A 21,967-nucleotide genomic window follows, 5' to 3' on the forward strand; every position below is an offset into this window, starting at 1 on the left:
GCCTGCTTCTCCCTCTGCCTGTGTCTCTGCCTCTCTCTCTCTCTCTGTGTGTGTGTGACTATCATAAATAAATTTTAAAAAAAAATTTAAAAAAAAAAGGAAATATCCATATGAGTGTTTTAATGGTTTCTGTGTGATCTAATTAAAATGTAATATGCATGCAGGATAACTGAAGGGGAGAGACCATTCTTGTATCTAAGCAAATAGTCTGCATTTAATTTTTAGCTGTGTCTCCAGAGCATGTTTGAAAACAGGAACATCCAGTTTGGGTCAGGGAACATTATAAATGGTCATCAGTTTGAAATGATTTCACAGTGGTGTGTATTTGTGCCAAGTGTGGTGTTGATTCTGAACTAATTAATTTAATGTAGTGTTAAAAACAAATGTCATACATGGGAAAAATTTTACGACCTTTTGAAAGGTTTCTTTTTTATCCCTAGTGTGGTTGAGGGTTCCATTTTATGCATAGATTTTTTGTCTTTTGAAAAAACTGTTCTTGATTACGGCTTATATCCCTCATCAAAGTTTAATCTACTCTTTAAGGATCTTCATTTGGCTATTTATTGCTTAGTGTTACCTATTATTACAATCATTTTGAATCTTGAGTATCTTGAAGATTTAAATGCTGGTGGTGTTTTTGAATATTCATATATAATCTCTGTTAAGTAGTCCATATATTATCAATCTGTGTTAGATACTCCATAGTATCACAAAGTGATTATCATATAACCTCCAAGCATCTCATTTTATCTAAGAATAACTAAGTGAACCATTAGAATCAGTCATACAATAGTACATAATAAAATTTCAAGATCCAGAGACTTAGAGGGAAAAACAAAATCTGAGTATCTTAATATCTTCATGTTTTTAAAAAATATTCGCCATAATCATGTTATAACTACCAGGAAGCAGTTTGTTTAGTGTAACAGGGTGGTGTGATATTCCATACTTCCCTCCCGATTTTACTTCTGTTCTTTAGTCTAGTTATAAGAATGTTGGCTATTTTGCAGGAAAGAGATTAATTTCTAATATTTGCAGTATTGTGTCAAGTGCTTCTGATAGAATCTTAAAGGTGGAAATTGTATTCCTTAGAGCTTTGCTACACCGTGTATGGTCCATGGACCAGCAGTATCAGCATCACTTGGGAACTCATTTGAAATGCAGAATTTCAGGCCTTATCCCCCATACCAACTGACCAGAATCTGCACTTTAATAACATCCCAGGTGACTGTTATACACATTAAAATATCTGAGGCAGTGCCTTCAAGTATATACCTTATATTTTGGACAGATTCTTTTTTCTGTAATTATATGCATAAAAAAGCAGGTAGTATTTCTCTAAGATATCCAAAATTATCAATTAGTGCAGACACAGTGTAATTCTAAGTAATCAAATATTCCTTTTGGCTCTGATGAAAAATACCCCTAGACCAGTACAATTAGTGTTGTCTGTAGTGGGGCTTTTGTAGCAGACTTAGTTAGATTGTGATATGTGTTGCCTACCTTTTCAGGTGCCCCTGCCCAACACCCTCCCCCTCCCTAAGAGGGAGACTATACAACAGAGCTCCAGCCTAACTTCAGCTCCTCCCACTACTTTCAGCCTCACCTTCAAGGTATGTACAACCTCCTTCTCTAAAAGTCCTTGATGATTGCATGCAAGGGGGCATAAGTTAAAAATACTCTTTTGGTATTTTTACTTGTTTTGTATGGTAAGCAACAATACTAAGCTGAGGAAATAGAGTTCTGTCAAATTATATCTTAACATTTTATTAACTTCTAATACCATTTTAAAGGGAGGCCTGTTACACTTGTGAATTTTATCTTAAAAATATAGGCAAGCACTTATATTTCATGTTTATACTGAGTCCTTCTTAGAGACCTTAAGTTTTGGATATATTAGTTGTATACAAAACAAACCAACTGGCACGGTGTCTTGCATGTTTTTTCTTATCCTATGGTCCCATAATGATAAGACTGCTAATTTTCTGTCTTTCTTGTAAGTTGTGTGAATTAAATGAATGCTTTGTAATAAGAATATTTTATGAAGGGCAGCCCGGGTGGCTCAACAGTTTAGCGCAGCCTTCAGCACAGGCAGGGCCTGATCCTGAAGACCCAGGATCGAGTCCCACATCAGGCTCCCTGCATGGAGCCTGCTTCTCGCTCTGCCTGTGTCTCTGCCTTTTCTCTCTCTGTGTCTCTCATGAATAAATAAATAAAATCTTTTTTTTAAAAAAGGAATATTTTATGAAGATACCTCTTGATTGATTAATGGAGGTGATTTTGATCTGATTTTTTTGGACAATTTTGTAATAAGAGGGCAAAAGAGATTATAGACATGTGTTTTTTTCTATCAAGAGATGCATGTCGGCTTTTTTCCCCCTCCTGTTGTGTTTATAATATTGAGCTGTATTATGCTTTTTTTTAGTTGGGTTATTTGAGAGAATTTTAAATCTGTTGTTCACCCAGATTAGTCAGTGGTTAACAAAAATGGCATGAAATTTAGTGAATTTCTTTTTTTAAGTGCATTGATTTATCCCATTGGTGATGTTTGTTCAGTTTTAGAATCTGGGCAAGTATTTAACCTCTATTAGCAGGACTTCCTAATGCTGCATTGGTTGACAGTGAATCTTTGAACGTTCACTTCTAGAAGTTTGAAAGTAAAATTTTATGAGACAACCACTTGTACTTTGTGTCAGGCCCAGTCGTTGCCCACTCTCCTTAGTCTCCTCCCAGTTCCTGTTCGATCTTTCTGGTTTTCCCATGGGAGTGACTGTCTCAGTCCGTGTCTCATACTGTGTCTTATGTGTGGTTTTGACTGTATGCTAGTCAAGGCTAGTCCAGTTTCACATAAGCAAATAGAATATCATAAATTATTCTTTAGGCCAGCTGTTAATTCTTCAGAGAACCCATTCAGCCTTGCCTAATGTTTTTAACATTCCAAGAAGAACTATATACATTTAGAATTAAGGTGAATTTAAATTAAATTTCATTAGCATAAAAATTTCTCTAATTTCTTCACTTTTTATATTTCTCTGACATCTCTCTACTTGGATAATATATAAAATATAGAAAAGTTTTATTGGGTGGATTTTATTGACAGCGTATTTGTCAAGGGGAAGATTAGGTATAATTAAATAGTAGTACTTGTTTCCTTGATTTTCCAAAAATAGAGAATCGAAATTTCCTTGTTGCTAAAGAAATGAAATGAAGCCAAATGTGTGTGGCCTGTATATTATACAAGTTTGATTAGCTATAATTGACGTGTTCCCAACACAGTAGAATTAGTATAAAAGGCATTGTGTGCTCTGTAAAACTGCTCTAAACCATAGAATCTCAGACAGTACAAGCAAATTGCATTTTCTCTAACTTCCTAAATTTATTTTTTACAACCCCCCCCCCCCCCCAAGACTCTTATTTTAAAATAAAACACATTTGAAAGTAGCAAGGTGATTATGAGAAGACTCAAGCAATCATAAAAACATCCCAATGTTTTGGTATTACAGTGATGGTATTAGTCATCTGAGAAAAAGTTAGATTATATGTACTATGTGTTTTAACAAGAAAGCAGGGAAGATATGTAATTATATCTCATTCTTAAAATAAGGTGAAAAATTTTACAGTTGGTGCTTCAAGGACTGACAGCTTCCTAACTATGGCATTAAAGATTGTTACTGGATTTCTTTTGCAGCTGAATTTTATAGTTTACCTTGGGTTTGTTTTCCTGTTTTTAACTAGTAGATCTAAAAACTTGAAAGTCTATGTATCTGTTCACTTCCTGTTGAGGATCTACATCTGTGCCTGCCAGTTTAGGATCCACTAGCCACATGTAGTTAGTAAGTGCTTAAATGTGGCTAATCTAAGTTGAAGTATGCGCTGTAAGTGTGTAAAAATACAATAGACACTGGATCTGAAATGTTAATATTTAAAATTAAAACATGTCAACTTTTGTGTTGATTACAGGTTTAAGTTATATTAGATAAAAATTGGGTTAAAAATGCTATCAAGTTCGTATTACCTCTTTATTTTTTAAAATGTGGCTATTAGAAAATTTAAAATTATAATATGACTTGCATTTATATGTCTTTTGAATAGCACTGGTCTAGATAGATCTGTTTCTATATTTTTAAAAAAGATTTTATTGTCTTGGAAAGAGAAGGGAAGGGGCGCACAAGCCGGGGGCAGAGGGGGCACAAGGAGGGGGAGAATCTCCAGCTGACTGAACTGAGCGCAGAGCTCAGTATAGGGCTCTGTCCAACAACCCTGAGATCATGACCGGGAGTCAAGACAAAGAGTTGGGTGCTTAACTGACTGAGGCACCCAGGCACCTCAGTCTGTTTCTGCATTTTAAAAAACGAGGACACTATAGCTAAAACCTGTTAGCCACAAGTACAAATGGCAATAGTCAGTATCTGAAATGCTTGATGAAATCTGGATGTAGAACAAGACATATTTCCTCTGCACCCAAGCCTAAAACCTATCTGGTTACTTTGCCGTTTAAAACACTGAACATAAACCAGCCAAACAAAAGGTACCTGATAATTGCTTGAGAACTGCTACCTTATAGAGAGAGAATGGAAGGAGTGAGTATTTATGGAGGGCCTTTCAGTGCACTTCCCCCTGGAGTCAGGGCCTTTGGTTAGTCCTAAAGAGGCATGACCTTCCTGTTTCCTTACTCACCACAAGGGTACAAGAGCACTGACTTTATATTTTGCTAACTTCTTCGCCAGAGCTGTCAACAAGCTCTCTTTAGAGACATAGTTCACTGCCTCCCAATTAGAATAAGGGAACAAAGAAAGATAAACGGCAAAGTGAAAGGTTGGAAAGCCTTAGGAATCCTAATCTTGTCTTTTTTGCAGTGTTTTGAAAGCTTATATTTGGAATTGAGATATATACACACACGTATGTATGTTTGTGTATGTATATATTGTGTTACAGGTTTTTTGGTGTGTTTTGGGGTTTTTTTGTTTTTTTGTTGTTTGTTTTGTTTTGCTTTAAGACAATGTCCATTTTATTGCAGATGGAGTCTGCACGTAAGGCATGGGAGAATTCTCCAAATGTAAGGGAGAAGGGATCGCCAGTAACTTCCACAGCACCTCCAATTGCAAGTGGAGTCAGCAGTAGTGCCAGCGGACCAAGCACTGCTAACTACAACTCATTCTCAAGCGCATCAATGCCTCAGATTCCTGTTGCTTCAGTCACTCCCACAACATCACTATCAGGTAGAAGTTTTTGGTACCTTTCCTTTAAATATCTTATTTAAAATTTCTTATGATCTTTTCCTATTTACTATCCCCCCCAAACTTACTATTTATAAAATGTATAAGACTTCACAAGATCTAATTATCAGCTATTTTGTAGTAAGCTCTTGCTATTCTTATGCCTTCCCCTCTCTTAGCCCTCTCCTAATTTTAAACAAAAAGTTTTTTGTTTTTTTTTAAGATTTTATTTATTTATTCATAGAGATGCAGAGATAGAGAGAGGCAGAGACACAGGCAGAGGGAGAAGCAGGCTCCATGCAGAGAGCCTGACGTGGGACTCGATCCAGGGTCTCCAGATCACACCCCGGGCTGCAGGCGGCACTAAACCGCTGTGCCACTGGGGCTGCCCAAACAAAAAGTTTTTGATGGCTTATTAAAATTTTGCTTGCTGGACCTTCTGCCCACCCCTATGCTCTGCCCTTTGTGTCATGCTCCTCTCCCCATTATAGATATTAATAAGTAGTTGGTGAAAAGATGTTTATTCATCTAAATTTTTCTGTAGAATTCACCTTTTGATTTTTATTTTTTAACTCTTATACAGCTAATTAGTCCAACTCAAATAAAACAGAATCACACAGGTTGTAAATTTTTGTGGTCTGTATCTAATTTGAGGGAGCTATTGGCCTAAATCTATTGGGATGACATATATTTTCTAGTGAAGGGTTAGGGATAGAGAATTTCCAGTTTCTTATTTGAGTAGATATTTATTGGGTTTTTTTTTGTTTTTAAAGGGAATCCATCAACATCCCAGGTTAGAAAGTGCTTTTCTTCCTTAAATATTTCACTAACGTATAATCCTTTCATTAAACTATATCTCATTTGGGAGCTTTACGGTTTTTAAATAATTACATTTCTAAAATGGTTGACTCTAGGAAAGTACACCCTTTTACCATATGTCTAACAATGTTTCTTCTGTTGAAAACAAATTTCCGGGGCAGCCCCTGTGGCTCAACTGTTTAGCACCGCCTGCAGCCCAGGGCGTGATCCTGGAGACCCTGGATCAAGTCCCACGTCAGGCTCTCTCTGTATGATGCCTGCTTCTCCCTCTGCCTATCTCTGTCTCTCTCTGTCTCTCTGTCTCTCTCTCTCTCTCTCTGAATAAATAAATAAAATTAAAAAAAAAAAAAAAGAAAACAAATTTCCTTTCAAATTTTCCCAATATTCTCTAATATTTCGAAAGCAGCAGGAGCTGCTTTCCAACAGATAACGAGATCTATCCAGGACAGATTTTACCTTCTGACTGGTTTTCATTTAGTGATTGCATTATTGTTTTTCACTATTCTGGCATTGTGTACCAAAAGAATTGGTCTTTGGGATGTATTATGGTGATTTTGATGTTATATGGGATGAAAAGTATATATTAAGACACACATATTCAAATCAAAGAGGGTGTTCCACTTCTCTTCCCTCTTTTCATGCATTCCCTACCACGAATTTGCAAGACATCTTCATAATGTTTACTAGCTTGGGCCCCAGTCATTGGGTGCGTAGGGGTTGGGGCTATAAAGCAAGCAGGAGGAGAGTAATGTGGGGAGATTAGGAAATAAAGGGACTGGGAAGGTTCAGTCACAGTTGAACCTTAAACAACGCAGGGGGTTAAGGGAACTGACAGCTGCCAATAACACATATGCAGTCAAAAATGGAATATAACTTTTTCCCCTGGTTATAACTTTTGACTCCTCCTCCTCCTCTCCACTCCCCCCCCCCCCCCCCAACAGCCACTATTGACTGGCAGCCTTAACTGATAACATACATAGCCAATTAACACATATTTTGTATATTTATTATAGACTGTATTCTTACAATAATGTAGGGAAAGAATGGTATTAAAATCATGAGAGAAGATACATTTACAATACTGTACTGTATTGAAAAGAAATCTGCATGTAAGTAGACCCACACACAGTTTAAATCTGTGTTGTTCGTGGGTCAAGTGTCCTTCCTTCTTCCAGGTCTGATTTCCCCACTGTGCTTGACTAGGATAAATGTTTATACTTCTTGCCCAGTTATCCTACTGGTGGAGACTCAAGTGGAAGAACAAAGGTGCTTTGACCTTAGTTCTCTCTTAGATAAAACATCATTTGAAGTCTGAAAATAATGACTGCATTTCACTTTTTAATCGGATAGGACTATTGCCATTCACTGTATTATTACCGTCATTAACACCCACAGATCAACAGAACTACTTGACCCTTCTAGATCTTAAGTTGTATAATTCTTATTTATTAATAGGTTTTCTTTAGGGATGCCTTGGTGGCTCAGTGGTTCAGCATCTACCTTTGGCTCGGGTTGTGATCCCGGGGTTTTGGAATTGAGTCTTACATCAGTCTCTCCGTGGGGAGCCTACTTCTCCCTCTACCTGTGTCTTGGACTTTCTTTGTGTGCCTCTCATGATTAAATAAATTTAAAAAAATAGTTTGTTTTTTTTTTCCTTTTAAGGCATTATTATACACCTGGTTTTTTGCTGGTATATATACAAGGAGAGAAAGAACTAACTGTAGCTTTAATCTTATATGGCTGTCTAGGAGAAGGCCCCTTTACATTAATTATTATTAAGGTTCAGTGCTTTGTTCTTCTGTGTTCTTATGTCTATGCCTGACTTAGTAGATGTTTAAATATTTATTCCTAAATAATGAAGCTCTTAAGATTACCCTTAAGGTATGTTTCTGGAAAGAAGAATAAAATCTAACCTTTAATTTACATGACTTTTTAGGAGCAGTTGTGATCTCCTCAGGTCTATTTACATGTTTTTTTAAGTTTATTTTATTTATCAATCTCTACACCCAGTGTGGGGCTTATATTTATGACTCCAAGATCGGGAGTCAGTGCTGTTCAAACTGAGCCAACCAGGCACCCCTGTATTCTTAAATATTCCTAAGGTGCAGCATTTTGTCCTTCTTTGTTGTTACTTTTATGCCTAGCTATAAATGAATGAAGCGCTTGACCATCCTTGTCTTTGTGACGATTAAAAAACTATTAGCTTGAGGCTAAACTATAACAACCCTGTAGGCTCTTGGCCACCTTATTTTGTGAGTTTTATTTTTTAATTTCCTTCTCTTTGCATTTTTCTATTTAATATATTTCTCCAGGTTTTATAGTCTTGTTTACAATTGGTGATTGTTACTTAAGTATGTGGTAAGTACATGCAGGGCATAAACATTAATTTTCCAGTGTCCAGCTGGCATTTGAGTTGTTTTACAGTGTAGAACAGTGGCACTTTAAAATATCTGCCTTTCTCCCTCTCCCACATATAGGAGCTGGTACATATACTACCTCTTCTTTGAGTACAAAATCTACAACCACATCAGACCCTCCTAATATTTGTAAAGTGAAACCCCAGCAATTACAGACAAGCAGCCTGCCTTCTGCAAGTCATTTTTCACAATTGAGCTGTATGCCTTCCCTTATTGCCCAGCAACAACAGAGTCCACAAGTGTATGTGTCTCAATCTGCAGCAGGTAAGATTTTTAGGATTAGGTATAAGGAATTTAGAAAATGAAGACTTTTTAAAATATTTTTTTTCTCTTTTTCAAGTTTAAGTATTTTTTGATCTGCTCTGCAGATTTGTTTCCTCCTAGAATTCAATTTGCAAAGTAACTTATACACTTAATGCTATTCCAGTCAAGTTAGAATACTTTGTTACCTAAAACTTGATAAAGTGATAGTAAAATTCATAGGGAAGAATAAGCCTAAGATGAGCAAAGAAGAAAAAAATTATATGTTGGGGGTATTGGGATAACTTATCCTGCTAAATATCACAGTGTTAATCTTAAATAGTAAATACTTGAAAAATATTCAAACTCACTAATGATTTAAATTCAAAATAAAAGAACAATGAGGCAATTTCTTGCCTTTCTGTGTGAGAAATATTAGAAAGATTGATAATACCTAGTAGAAAGATAGATAATGCCCAGTTTCTCTAAGGGTCACAGTTATTATTAGCAGTTTTTTAAGGCGTGTTGCTGGTGAGTATATAAATTGACATAATTCTTTTAGAAAAATATCTCTATTTTATGTGTACATACTTAACTGTAGTAACCGTTTTCATAGGAATCTTATATAAATAAACTTACTTTTTATTCAGAGACATAGAGTGTTCATTCATTGCAGTTATTGTTTATAGTAGTGATAAGTTAAAAAGAATACGGGAAGTTCTCCAAAACATGCTATCATATGAAATCAAATCACAATATAGTTTATGTAATATATAGAGATCCGTTAAGAATCTATACCAAATACTTTCAGTTATTAAATGCCAATTCCTCTGAAATATTTTGTTAAATTCTAGTAAGTAGATAGAAAATTAGAGTAGATTTGCTGGTAAACCAGTAGGTTCATTTTCACTTTTAGAAGATCGTGTCAGATTTCACTTGTTTGTATTCCATTAGCAGTATCTGAGCGTCTGTTTTTCCATACCTTCACAACAAATACAACTAACCATTGAACAATGCAAGGGTTAGGAATGCCGGCACACTACACAGTCAAAAATCCACATTTAACTTTTCACTTCCCCAGATTTAACTACAAATAGCGTATTGTTGACCAGAAGCTTTATTAATAACATAAACAGTTCATTAACACTATTTTGTATGTTACGTGTGTTATACAATATATTCTTATAATAAAGCTGGAGAAGAGAAAATGTTACCATGAAAATCATAAGGAGAAAATACATTTATAATACCTCAGTGAATTATTTGAAAAAAATTTGCAATTCAAACCAATGTTTGCAAGGGTCAACTGTACTAGAGGTATATTGTTTTAAATTGCTTATAACTGTCTGCTAGAAATTTTGTGTCTTTCTAGTTTTTCCTTGGCTGTGTTAATTTTCAGAGGGCTCTTTTAATTTGAAATCTGCTACAAAACTTGGTTTTTAGTTACTATTTGGAAAATTTTGAAACTTAGATACTTAAAACTGCTTGTTTTTTCCTGGTGGTCTATAGCTCAAATCCCTGCTTTCTATATGGACACAAGTCATTTATTCAATACCCAACATGCACGCTTGGCTCCACCATCCTTGGCTCAGCAGCAGGGCTTCCAACCAGGTCTTTCACAGGTAAATACCATGGACTTCTCTCATCCTGTATTTGTTTCTTGTCATGCTAAAGGTGTGACAGTTTTCTTGGGCTACAAATAAAGGCTCTTTGAAGTTAAAATCATCTATTGGCAACATGGGACGATCCATGATTACCTTGATATGTATTGGCAAAATTTTCAAACTTTACCAAATTTGTCAAAGCTTAATGATTAACAATGTAGAATAAATGTATTGAAAGGAAATTTTAGATGCTTACATTTGGTTTTATTTTAAAAGGGAGTTGATATAAACATATCCTTTATTAGTCTTTATTCTTTTCATATCTCAAACTTTTATTTTCCCAAATGCTATGATTTGTGTATATGGTGTTCACGTATTGTATTTTATTGCATTGCAGCCAGCTTCAGTTCAACAAATCCCGATCCCTATTTATGCACCACTACAAGGACAGCATCAGGCCCAACTGAGTTTGGGTGCTGGACCTGCTGTTTCCCAGGCTCAGGAGTTATTCACCTCTTCACTTCAACCATATAGGTACATGCTTTTGTAATTACTGAGCCTTCTTGCCATATCCCTACTGTTCTTTCTTTCCCCCCAGAAGCTAGGATGATCCTGTTACAAAATTCCTTTAAATGATAAGCATATTGATTATGTCCTGAAACTTAATTTCTGGTCATTTCAGCCAATTTATTTTTTTTAAGACTTTATTAATTTATTTGAGAGAGAAAGTGAGTGAGGGAGGAGAGAGCACAAGCCAGGGAAGGGGCAGAAGAAGAGGGAGGAGCAGACTCCCCACTGAGCAAGGAGCCCAATGTGGGACTCTATCCAAGGATTCTGAGATCACAACTTGAGCTAAAGGCAGACGCTTAACCTGACTGAGCCACACAAGTGCCCCTGTAATCCATCTCCATTTTAATGATTGCCTTGAAAGATGTACTTCTTAAGATAGGCCTGTTCCATAGAAAGATAATGTAAGCTGTATGTATAATTGTGACTAATGACAGCTGTATTGGAAAGTGCCAGTTTAGACTCTGAAAGCAGTTGTTTGTATCCCTGTCACATCATTCTGCTAGTCTTGCTCTCAACCTCATCAGCATAGTGTTTATTAATATAGAATCCCTGAACTAACTTCTGCCAGGACAGAGTAGTTGCGGGTTTATGTTTTTGTTTTATTATTACTATTACTATTATTACTATTACTACTACTATTATTATTATTACTATTGTTTATTTATTTATTTAGTTAGTTAGTTTTGGTTTTTTTTTTTTTTTTTTTTTTTTTTTTTTTTTTTTTTAAGATTATTTTACTGAGAGAGCACACGGGGTAGAGGGAAGGGACAGAGGAGAAAGAGTCTAAAGCAGACTCCACGTTGAGCACAGAACCCAACACAGGGTTTTTTTTGTTTTGTTTTGTTTGTTTTGTTTTTAAGATTTTATTTATTTATTCAAGAGAGACACTGAGAGAGAGAGAGAGGCAGAGAGAGAAGCAGGGAGCCTGATGTGGGACTCAATCCCAGGTCTCCAGGATCATGCCTGGGCCAAAGGCGACACTAAACTACTGAGCCACCCGGGCTGCCCAGCCGATACAGGGTTCTATCTCAGGACCCTGAGACCACAACCTGAGCTGAATCCAAGGAGTCACTTAATCAACTGCATCACCCAGGCATCTTAGGACTGGGTAGTTTATAACAGTATGCTTATGTTTTCCCATTTTATATTTGACACATACACAGTATAAAGATTGCTTGTGACCCTAGGCCAGCACTCCTGCTTAATGGCTTTTGTTTCTGCCACATATGTCAATTTTAACAAAGCATAATGTTATTTATGGATGATACTATCTTTAATCTACTACTTTGATTAGTAACTCTTTATTTTAGCATTTTTAAAAGTATAGCTTGTTGAAGGCCCCCATTCCAGAGGTAAAAGGGTAGTCTAGAGTTAGATTCCAGCACTGTATTTTTTTTAAAACCATTCGAATATGTAATACAGTATTATTAACTATAGCTACCATGCTGTACATTACATCCCCATGACTTACTTTATAAATAACTAGCAGTTTATGCCCTTCACCATAATACTCTGTTGTGAATTTGAAAGTTGCTGAGGGGCACCTAGGTGGTTCAGTCCGTTAAGCATCAGACTCTTGATCTCAGCTCAGGTCATGATCTGAGGGTTGTGAGATCAAGCCTGGTGTCAGCCTCAACTCTGGGCATGGAGCCTTTTTGGGATTCTCTCATCCTTTGCCCCTCATCTCCCTTCATTCTCTTCCTCTATAAAAAAACAAACAAACAAAAAAAAACCCAGAAATTTGCTGAGAAAGTATATCTTAAAAATTCTCATCAGAAGAAAGATTTTTTTGTAACTATTGAGACAGATGTTAACTAAACTTAACTGATTATTTCATAACACATATAAATATTAATTGATTATATTGTAAACCTGAGACTAATACAATATTATATGTCAATTATACCTCAATAAAAATAGAAATTTTATGAGTGATCCTGATGGTGAATTACTACTCTGCTTCATTTCATAGAAATCTTGAGATGTCTTACAGGAAATATACGGGGCACCTGGGTGGCTCAATCAGAGTCCATTGCTTGGTTTCAGCTCAGGTCATGATCTCAGGGTCATAAGATTAAGCTTCGTGTCAGGCTCTGAGCACAGAGTTTGCTTGAGATCCTTTCCCTTTCCCTCTCCCTCAGACCCTCCCCCTACTCATTACAGCTTGCTCTCTCTCAAATAAATAAAATCTTTATATATATATATATATATACACACACACACGTGTGTGTGTGTGTATGGAGGGAGTAATGAAATACAAATAATAAAATCAGCTTTTAGTGTTATAAATTTGAATAAGATGTCAATACCAAAGAGAAACAGATTTGTTTCTGAGCTTGCTAGTGAACACATAAAAAAGAGGAGAAAACCCTGTTTCTCCGGAAAAGCAACCCTTTTCCTAGAACTTTGTTGTGTATGGGGCTCTAACTCATGAAACAAATGCCTTAGACACAGTATACTCTCTCTCTCTCTTCTTAACTGTTTTTAGTAGAATACTTGGTCATTTGGGATACTCATTCCCAAGATTTCCAGATTCCAAAATAGAACTGACTACTAACACACGTCTTTTCTCTTCAATACCCCTATAGATCTCAGCCAGCCTTTATGCAAAGCAGCCTGTCCCAGCCATCTGTGGTACTTTCTGGTACTGCCATCCACAACTTTCCAGCTGTCCAACACCAGGAACTTGCAAAGGCACAATCCGGTCTTGCCTTTCAACAAACTTCAAATACACAGCCTATTCCTATATTGTATGAACATCAGCTGGGTCAGGCATCAGGACTAGGAGGTTCCCAACTAATTGATACACATCTTCTCCAGGTAAGAAGTAACAAAGGGGCTAGAATCATGCACTATCACTCTATTCCTGTGTAGCACATTATGTAAGGAAACAGTTTTTAAAGAAAAAATGTTAAAAGACATGGTGAGAAAAACCAGGGTCTTTCTATCTAATACTAAAATTCTTAGAGTGCTTTGAAGCCACACCCTGGATGTCTGAATTGGTAATTTTTCAATCTTAATGCTATTTTCTCACAAAATTTTTTTCTAGGCTAGAGCAAATCTTACCCAGGCTTCAAATCTTTATTCTGGACAAGTACAACAGCCTGGTCAGACAAATTTTTATAACACTGCCCAGTCACCAAGTGCTCTCCAGCAGGTAAACTATGGCATGGTAAATTTCCTCAATTTTCTTTATTATTATTATTATTATTATTATTATTATTATTATTATTACTTTAGTTGTTGCTTGGTAGCTTAAATAGAACCAAGATGGGGAGAATATGCAGTGGTTTTCATACTTTCCCCTGAGGTGTCCTAGGAATTCTATGGGGTCCACTAGTGGTGGAACCTGCTCAACCCCACTTTAGTCACTTCTGCTTTTTGGCTCTTTGTTTCAAACTGGTTTCCATGTAATCATTTTAACAAAGGATTCCATGAATATAAAAGTTCGAGAAACATTGTCTAGGATATATAGTTACATATAAGCAAGAGAGGCAGCTTTACCCATCTATGCTAGAAGGGAAGGAAGACTAAGGACCACCACACTGGTTAATAAAATGCTTTGAACGGTGTGGCAGAGTATGAATTGTGTAAATGACAGACATGCACTAACTCTTAGCATGTCATTAATCTCTTTTTAAAAATTCATGGAGGACTGAAGGAGAGAGACAAACCATTAGTCAATGTCTTATAACGAATTCTGGTGACTATTTTAGGGGTGAAAATTTATACATGTATTTATTACCTTATTGCCATTCAAATCAAATACTGTTTGTATAAAAACGGAACGGTTATTTTTCTTCTTGTCAGAGCTCATTTTGATCAGACATGAAAACAGTATAGAAATGTCTGTTTGGGAAGTTGTAACATCACTACTTTCCTTAATTGTATCCCATAACTATTGTTGTATTATGGGTCTATTAGACACGTAACCATGGAGTTATTCAAAGATAGTCATAATGATTTTGGTTACATGGCGTCTGCACTACTAATCTGTTCTGTTATTACACCTTTAATGAAAGCATGGAGGTAGTTACTAAGTAAAAGATTATATGTGAAATTTATTAATAGATTGATGTATGCTGTTTAAAATGTTATTCAAAAGTTTTTTGAAGAATTGTTAGTGTTACAGGGATATACAGACAACAGGTATAAGTGAATTGCTGCAGTTTCTGTTCACTTATTTTTTAGGTTACAGTACCTTTACCAGCATCCCAGCTTTCATTGCCTAATTTTGGATCCACGGGGCAGCCTTTAATTGCTCTGCCACAGACTCTTCAGCCCCCATTACAGCATACCACCCCACAGGCCCAGGCCCAGAGCCTGAGTCGTCCTGCACAAGTAAGCCAGCCTTTCAGAGGATTGATCCCTGCTGGAACACAGCATAGCATGATCGCAACCACAGGAAAAGTAAGTGAAAAATTTACCAATTTCTCTGAGAATTTAAGGCCATGTGTTTAGATATATGTATCTGTGTATCTGTAAATGCACCAGTTTTTACCATCCTCCAGGGTGGTAGGTTGTTTTGTTTTGTTTTTTTTTTAAGATTTTTTTAAATTTTTTAAAAGATTAATCTCTACATCCATCATGGGGGTTGAACTCACAACCCTGAGATCAAGAGTTGCACAGTTCACCAACTGAGCCAGCCAGGCACCCCAAGCCCCAATGTTTTTTGTGTTTTGTTTTGTTTACTTTAAATTTACTTTTTAATGTGTTTCACTTCCTCTGGTTTTTACCTAATAACAAAAAAATCACAAATTTTGTGGCAGAATTGGGTTTACGTAATCTCTTTTTACCCACAAATTGGCTTTAATAATTCCATGGTATTTGAAACTTAATTACAGGATTTTTGTACTAAGGCTCTTTGCCCGTTGCTGGAATAAATATTCATATTTCGAATACTGAGCATAGCATTTTAGCTTATGGAATTCCAGAAATGCTAAGTCCACCCTGTGTGTTTTCTCAGATGTCTGAAATGGAACTGAAGGCCTTTGGAAGTGGCATTGATATAAAACCAGGCACACCGCCAATCAGCGGTAGAAGCACCACACCAACATCTAGTCCCTTCCGGTAAAATGGGCATTTGAATTTCCAAACAACTAAGCACAGTTTGTTTGTTAGATACTTACTATGTCACCAGGCCTGTGGTAAGCACAAGACGTTCTTAGAGCTTTATGTAAAATGTTAAGCTATTTAATTAAGAATGTATATCACACTATATTAAGTTTTTTTTTTTTTTAATACAGGGTAAATCTAGCTAGTATTCTTTCTCACCTCTGCCCCTCCACTGTCTCCCCACTACCATAATGTTTGGTAACTCACTTTGGTAAATTTTTATCAGCTACCACATATGAAGAATCTACCAAGAGCAATGTCTCTCAAAATCTAACAGCATTATTTATTTGGCACTACTGTACTGACCAGTGATGGCTTTTTCCCAAGGGCTACTTCCACAAGTCCGAACAGCCAGTCCAGCAAAATGAACAGCATTGTCTATCAGAAGCAGTTCCAGTCAGCCCCTGCCACTGTGAGAATGACACAACCATTTCCTACACAGTTTGCACCCCAGGTGGGCAGATACGAGTGAGAAATGAGTATTATTTACTTGCAAATGAATTGCTATTCTGGCTAATTCTCTGAATTCATAATCTTGCCATATTATAACTAGTTTAGAGACATAGTTTTTAATGAGAAACAGTTTCTTATTTAACAGTACATTTATAACATTCATATATATTCTCAGCAGTTTTTAGCGAGATATAGGTAGTAACCGTCTAGTTCTAAAGCAGACAAGAGAAACAGTCAAAAGATTCCCCACACAGCTCTGGTCATTTCAGTCCTGTTTCTTTTATATTTTTTGAAGAAGTGGACTTTTCTGAGAAGGGTCCCAGTGCTTAAAGTTTTCTAGGTTTAAAGTTTTTTTTGTTGTGTCGTGTTTTGTTTTGTTTTTTGTTTTTTTGTTTTTGTTTTTGTTTTTTTAGATAACTGTGTAGTTAAGGTAAAATTTCCAAAAGATGTTCTAATATATGTGTAAAAACATTGGCTTCTCTTCCCCTTTGCTGATCGAATGGAAAGACTAACTAGTAACTATCACAAACTAGAATTGGTTCCTGAAAAAACAATTTGTTGAATTGGTGTTGTTTTTGTTTATCTTCAGATTATGTTTGGTATAAGTGTGTGCCTTTTCTGCAATTCTATCTTTTTAAAAACATTATCCTAATTAATAGCTTTTCTATCTCCCCTTCAGAATTTGTAGCTGAAATGCTAGATCAAACTGCAGTGCCATAGCATGCTTTGCCTAATTTTTCTATTAGATTCTCCAAGTATGGCCTGTTTGTTCTTGGTCCCTGTAATAGAATGGCACATATCCCTACACTTCCTTTCATTTGGCAGAATGGGCACAGATTTACTCTGAGATAAGCCAACCTGATCTGGTTGGCAAAAAAAATTTTTTTTTTAACAGTTCAATGTTGTATGTTTTGTTTTTTTCACTCAGATTCTCTCTCAGCCTAACCTGGTCCCTCCATTGGTAAGAGCCCCACATACTAACACCTTCCCAGCGCCTGTTCAGAGGCCGCCAATGGCACTGGCCAGTCAGATGCCTCCTCCGCTGACCACAGGCCTCATGAGCCATGCTCGTTTGCCACATGTAGCCAGGGGTCCTTGTGGATCACTATCTGGAGTCAGAGGTAATCAGGCCCAGGCTGCGTTGAAGGCTGAACAAGACATGAAGGTTAGTACAGTGTTAACAGCCAACAGAGCAAGAATCTGTCTCTGAACCATGTCTTAAGATGCCTCTGGACCCATAACCACATATCCAGGCATTCATTGTCTTAGCTGATTTAACTAAGCTAACTACTTTTATTCATTCCTTTCTTTTTTATTTCTTTTTTTTTCTCCCTTATTCCCCCCTTTTTTCTTTTTTTTTATTTTTATTTTTATTTTTATTTTTTTTAGTTTTTTGAAACTGTAGTTAGCAAACAAGTTAACATTTTAAACTCTGGCAAAGTGAATTGCTTATAAAATAAACATTTGAGGGAGATCTGAGTTCAGCTGCTACATTTTTTTGAAGAGCAAAAAAGTAATGTGGATTATTATAAGCTTCCCCATTTTCTTTCATTTTTTCCCTTTATTTTCTTTTTTATCCCTCCCTCCCCTTTCCCAGACTTAAGATATAAATCATGGTTATGTGAAAACTCTGGAGTGGGTAAGAGATTTTACCTATCTTGATTTTTATTTCTTTATTCATGAGTCATCCAGGTACAGTTTTCTTCTCAAACTGTTTCCATACTTTTTTTTTTTTTTTTTTTTTGGTTTTTGATTTTTGGTTTTTTGTTTTGTTTTGTTTTGTTTTTGCCTGCCACTTGAGTTGGCTGTATACCACAACAGATTGTGCAGTTATAGATGAAGAACTGAAAAAAGCACTTTGGGATCCTTCATAATAAAAGGCACTGGTAAACGTGAGGTTTGCTGATGCAGAAGAGTGCCTTGAGGAGTCTGTGTGGGGACAGTTTCCATAGTGTAAACCTTACCTGTCTGCCTGTACAGCCAGCTGAATCCATTTATTCTGTATTTAGACTTGACTTTAGAGGTCTTAGTAATTTTGCCTGTTTTGTCACTATGTATATGTATGTGTGTATGTGTGTGTGTGTATATACATTCACACACACACACACACACACACACACAGATATAAGGTCAGACTAGAACAAAGAAAAGCTTGCTGCCTTAAAACAGGGCAATGTCCATAGTATGCTTTACTCTGAATTAGAAACATGTTTATGATAATCCTATTAGAAAATTTAGTTGACTGGCTAGTTCCTTCCTACATTGATATCCCTCATTTCTCATCCTGAATAATCAAATTTAAAAACTACTCTGCAGTGGAACTCTTGTTAAATATGATCTACTTTTATTAAGGCTGTGTGCCTAGGATTTCCTTCTGTTCATAACTATTAAAAATACTTGTATGTGTAGAAATCTTTGGAAACTATTTGTTCATGGTTTCCAGTTGTTGTTCTGTCTCCTTGGCACTTGATTTTCATACATTCCCGTTTTGGAAATGACATTAGAGCTTAGAATGGGGTGGGGGAGGGTAAAAATTTCTTGAAATTGCTTTAGATCTTTGGATAGTACAGGTTTCCTATAGAACATGAAGGGCTCTTTGTTATATGCAAGAGGTACAGAAACTTAAGGTTTAATTGTGTACGTTACAGTGGTATAGTTTACAGATTGACGTAAGTATATTCTTTGGGACACATAGTCAATAAACGTAGGAAATTATTTTACCAGCTCAGAATGTGGTAGGAGCTATCAGAACTTAGTGATCAAGTGAAGTTGTAGTTACTAATTTCTGATGCTCTTCCCCTGCAGAAGAGAGCTGTGGGAAGAGGACTCAGCCACAAGACATTTGGTCCTAGGTGTTGGTAATGCCACAATATAAGTGCTTCCTTTTCGTTTTATTGTAGACCACATATTGATAACTAGAAGTTTTAAGTGTTACATATATATGTCTTCAAATTTGCGAGCAGCTTCCCTAAATAGAATTTGATATCAATAAGTTTTGTTCCGGAAAAGATACAGACCAACAGCAATTTCTGTCTTATTATTTTATAAGAGGGCAAACTTTGAAAATGTGGTGGGAGGTGGTCCTATTGTTTTCAAATGTTTTAAAAAAAATCACATGGAATGTTTGCCAAGATAGGAAGAAATCTATCCATTAAAAGCTGAAAGATCATTGAGGTACTTTTGGTTTGGGCAAAACACATGGGGAAAATGGATTTGTGGTTGGTAAAGAGTGAACGGAGATGGACGGACAGGCTTAGCTAACGCTGCTGCGTTCTCAGTCATTGTTTCTCATTTTTTAAGGCAAAGCAGAGAGCAGAGGTTCTTCAGTCCACGCAGCGGTTCTTCTCTGAACAACAACAGAGCAAACAGATAGGAAGCAAAGCTCCAAAAGTGGACAGTGATTCAAGTAAACCTCCTGAAACACTGACTGACCCTCCTGGTGTCTGTCAGGAAAAAGTAGAAGAAAAGCCACCTCCTGCACCTACCATAGCCACCAAACCTGTTAGAACTGGACCAATCAAACCTCAGGCCATCAAAACGGAAGAAACAAAATCATAAAGGCTGTGGTTTATTGCAGGGGGTTGGGGGAGGGGGAGAGGGGAACGAGGGAGAATGAAGTCGGATAATGCCAGCAGCCAAAGGGGTAAAATGGTCTGTGACGTTATCCATTCTAGAGCTGGGAGGTGTACAGGGGACATAGGAGCAGTGTACATGGACACACAGCTGCTGCACCAGTAAAATGAGGCTTTGCCAGCTTGCACCTACTGTATAATGCGCACTCTGTTGATGACCACGCATCTTCAGGCAGAATTTATATACAAATATCTGCACATGTTCCTTGAGTGCATATCATTTAAAACTGAAATCCTTATGGTTAGATGAAACACCAGAATTAGGAGGAAAATAACCCCGCTGGGGAATAGCTGAGCCTGAACAATGGTGATTCCAGCTAAGACATCAGGTGTGGTCTTTTTGTTCCCTTATGTTCTTTGGATGTGATTGTGGCATTTGTGGGCTTGGTGGTCAAGAACTGAAGATAACTGGTGCTGGATAGAGGAGCCTTATTTTTTATTATGGCAGCTTGCTATTTTTGTAACATTGATTGAGTTGAACACAATCAAAGTACAGTCACTGATCTCCCCCTCTTCCTGGATGAGTGAGCAGGTGATGAAATATGCTGTCCACCTCCTTGGACATGTCCAAGCGGGTAGGGTTTGGCTACTGCTTCTGTTTGAAATGATGCTGTGTTTGAGTTGTGGCCCGAAGCTTTGAAGTGCTACTTGGTGTCTCCTTTCTTCCACAGAGTTGTCATGTCTTAAAACGTGACAGATTGGGTAAAATACTATTTAGGTTGAGTCTGGCTTGCCTCCACTAGGTTATCTTTGTATGAATCCAGTGGGGTTTTTTTTGTTTGTTTGTTTGTTTTAACGGTTTTTAGCTGATGTTCATCAAGAGCAGTGATACCTAGAACTGTGCCCTTAATGGAAGGAAATCCTATCTAAGAAGGTGCATTTCTTTACCAGAGCTGTGTTATACCATCCCTTGGGCCCTCTGCTGGAAAAGTAGAATCAAGTCTCAAATAATGCCTTTTTAATTGTATCCTGTAGTATTATAGATGTAGGACAGTACTGTATCATACCTCTGTGAATGTAAAATATCTTGTACCTGCTTTATGATACGTAATAGTGACTGTGCTTTATGAGAGCTGTTTTTAATGACGTTATTCTAGAATGTTTTCTTTCCAGATGATGATTGAGAAACTAATAAAAAAATGGTGCCAGGTACCACAACAGTAACAGAACTTTGCTGTTTTCTGGGGTTTTGTTTTTTTTACCCTTTTTTTCTTTTTTATTAATGGAGTGTGCTGGATGTCTCTATAATTTTGTTCAGATGACTGCAGAACCTGGAAAAGCTGTTGCTGCTATTGATGCATAACATACTGCTATTGGTCTTTTTATATAAATAAATAAATATATATATATACATACATATACATATATATATATAAATAATTTGAATTTTTGGAAACTTTAGCTGTGCTGTCAACTTTGGAAAAAGTATCCCAGTTGTACCGTGTTGGGTTGGCATTGTACAGAAATTAACAGCCATATTGGTCTAGAAATGTTAAACATAATTTTTTCCATTTGTACAGGGGTAACGCACTGTATTAAATATGTAAGGTCTTATCTACATGGGTTTGATTACAGAAACTAATAAAGTATTCTCTAAATAATGAATCTTGGAACTTCTAATCCATTCCTAAAATCTGGAGCAAGATCTGTCACATACTAAAAACTAGTGATCAAGAGTACATTATGCTCTAGGAAAATATTATCATCCAAAGACTTGATTCTGACTTTTAAGAACTATAAAGTTTATTCAGTCAGAGTCATTGTTGTCATGGAGGCTAATAGGGTAGCTGTACTCGTGTTGAGAACAAGTCTGTCGAGGAGGAGAGCAGTCTTTCTGGATGATGCCAAGTGCTGAGTGAAGAAGACAGCTTTGCTGTTCTTCAGGGCTGATACTGAAAGGG

General features: G+C 36.6%; 1 protein-coding gene across 39 annotated transcripts in view; it reads left to right on the forward strand.

Annotated features, from left to right (window-relative positions):
- Positions 1-21,235, forward strand: part of PRRC2C (proline rich coiled-coil 2C) — a 101,679-nt gene extending 80,444 nt beyond the window's left edge. For 6 of the 39 annotated variants that reach the window (XM_026003291.2, XM_026003297.2, XM_026003292.2 and 3 more), the window contains 12 exons: positions 1,512-1,613; positions 5,018-5,219; positions 8,513-8,716; positions 10,202-10,314; positions 10,694-10,830; positions 13,455-13,686; positions 13,916-14,038; positions 15,058-15,276; positions 15,833-15,936; positions 16,309-16,435; positions 17,363-17,599; positions 19,735-21,235. In XM_026003291.2, coding sequence (XP_025859076.2) covers positions 1,512-1,613; positions 5,018-5,219; positions 8,513-8,716; positions 10,202-10,314; positions 10,694-10,830; positions 13,455-13,686; positions 13,916-14,038; positions 15,058-15,276; positions 15,833-15,936; positions 16,309-16,435; positions 17,363-17,599; positions 19,735-19,992 — 2,058 coding nt within the window. In that variant the 3' untranslated portion in view covers positions 19,993-21,235. Of the gene's footprint in view, positions 1-1,511; positions 1,614-5,017; positions 5,220-8,512; positions 8,717-10,201; positions 10,315-10,693; positions 10,831-13,454; positions 13,687-13,915; positions 14,039-15,057; positions 15,277-15,832; positions 15,937-16,308; positions 16,436-17,362; positions 17,600-19,239; positions 19,293-19,734 lie in introns of all 39 variants that reach the window. The other 33 variants (XM_026003302.2, XM_072733003.1, XM_072732999.1 and 30 more) reach the window with 14 other exon arrangements.
- Positions 21,236-21,967: the final 732 nt, after the last annotated feature.

Source organism: Vulpes vulpes, chromosome 13 (assembly GCF_048418805.1).
Source record: "Vulpes vulpes isolate BD-2025 chromosome 13, VulVul3, whole genome shotgun sequence".
NCBI classification, from domain to species: Eukaryota; Metazoa; Chordata; class Mammalia; order Carnivora; family Canidae; genus Vulpes; species Vulpes vulpes.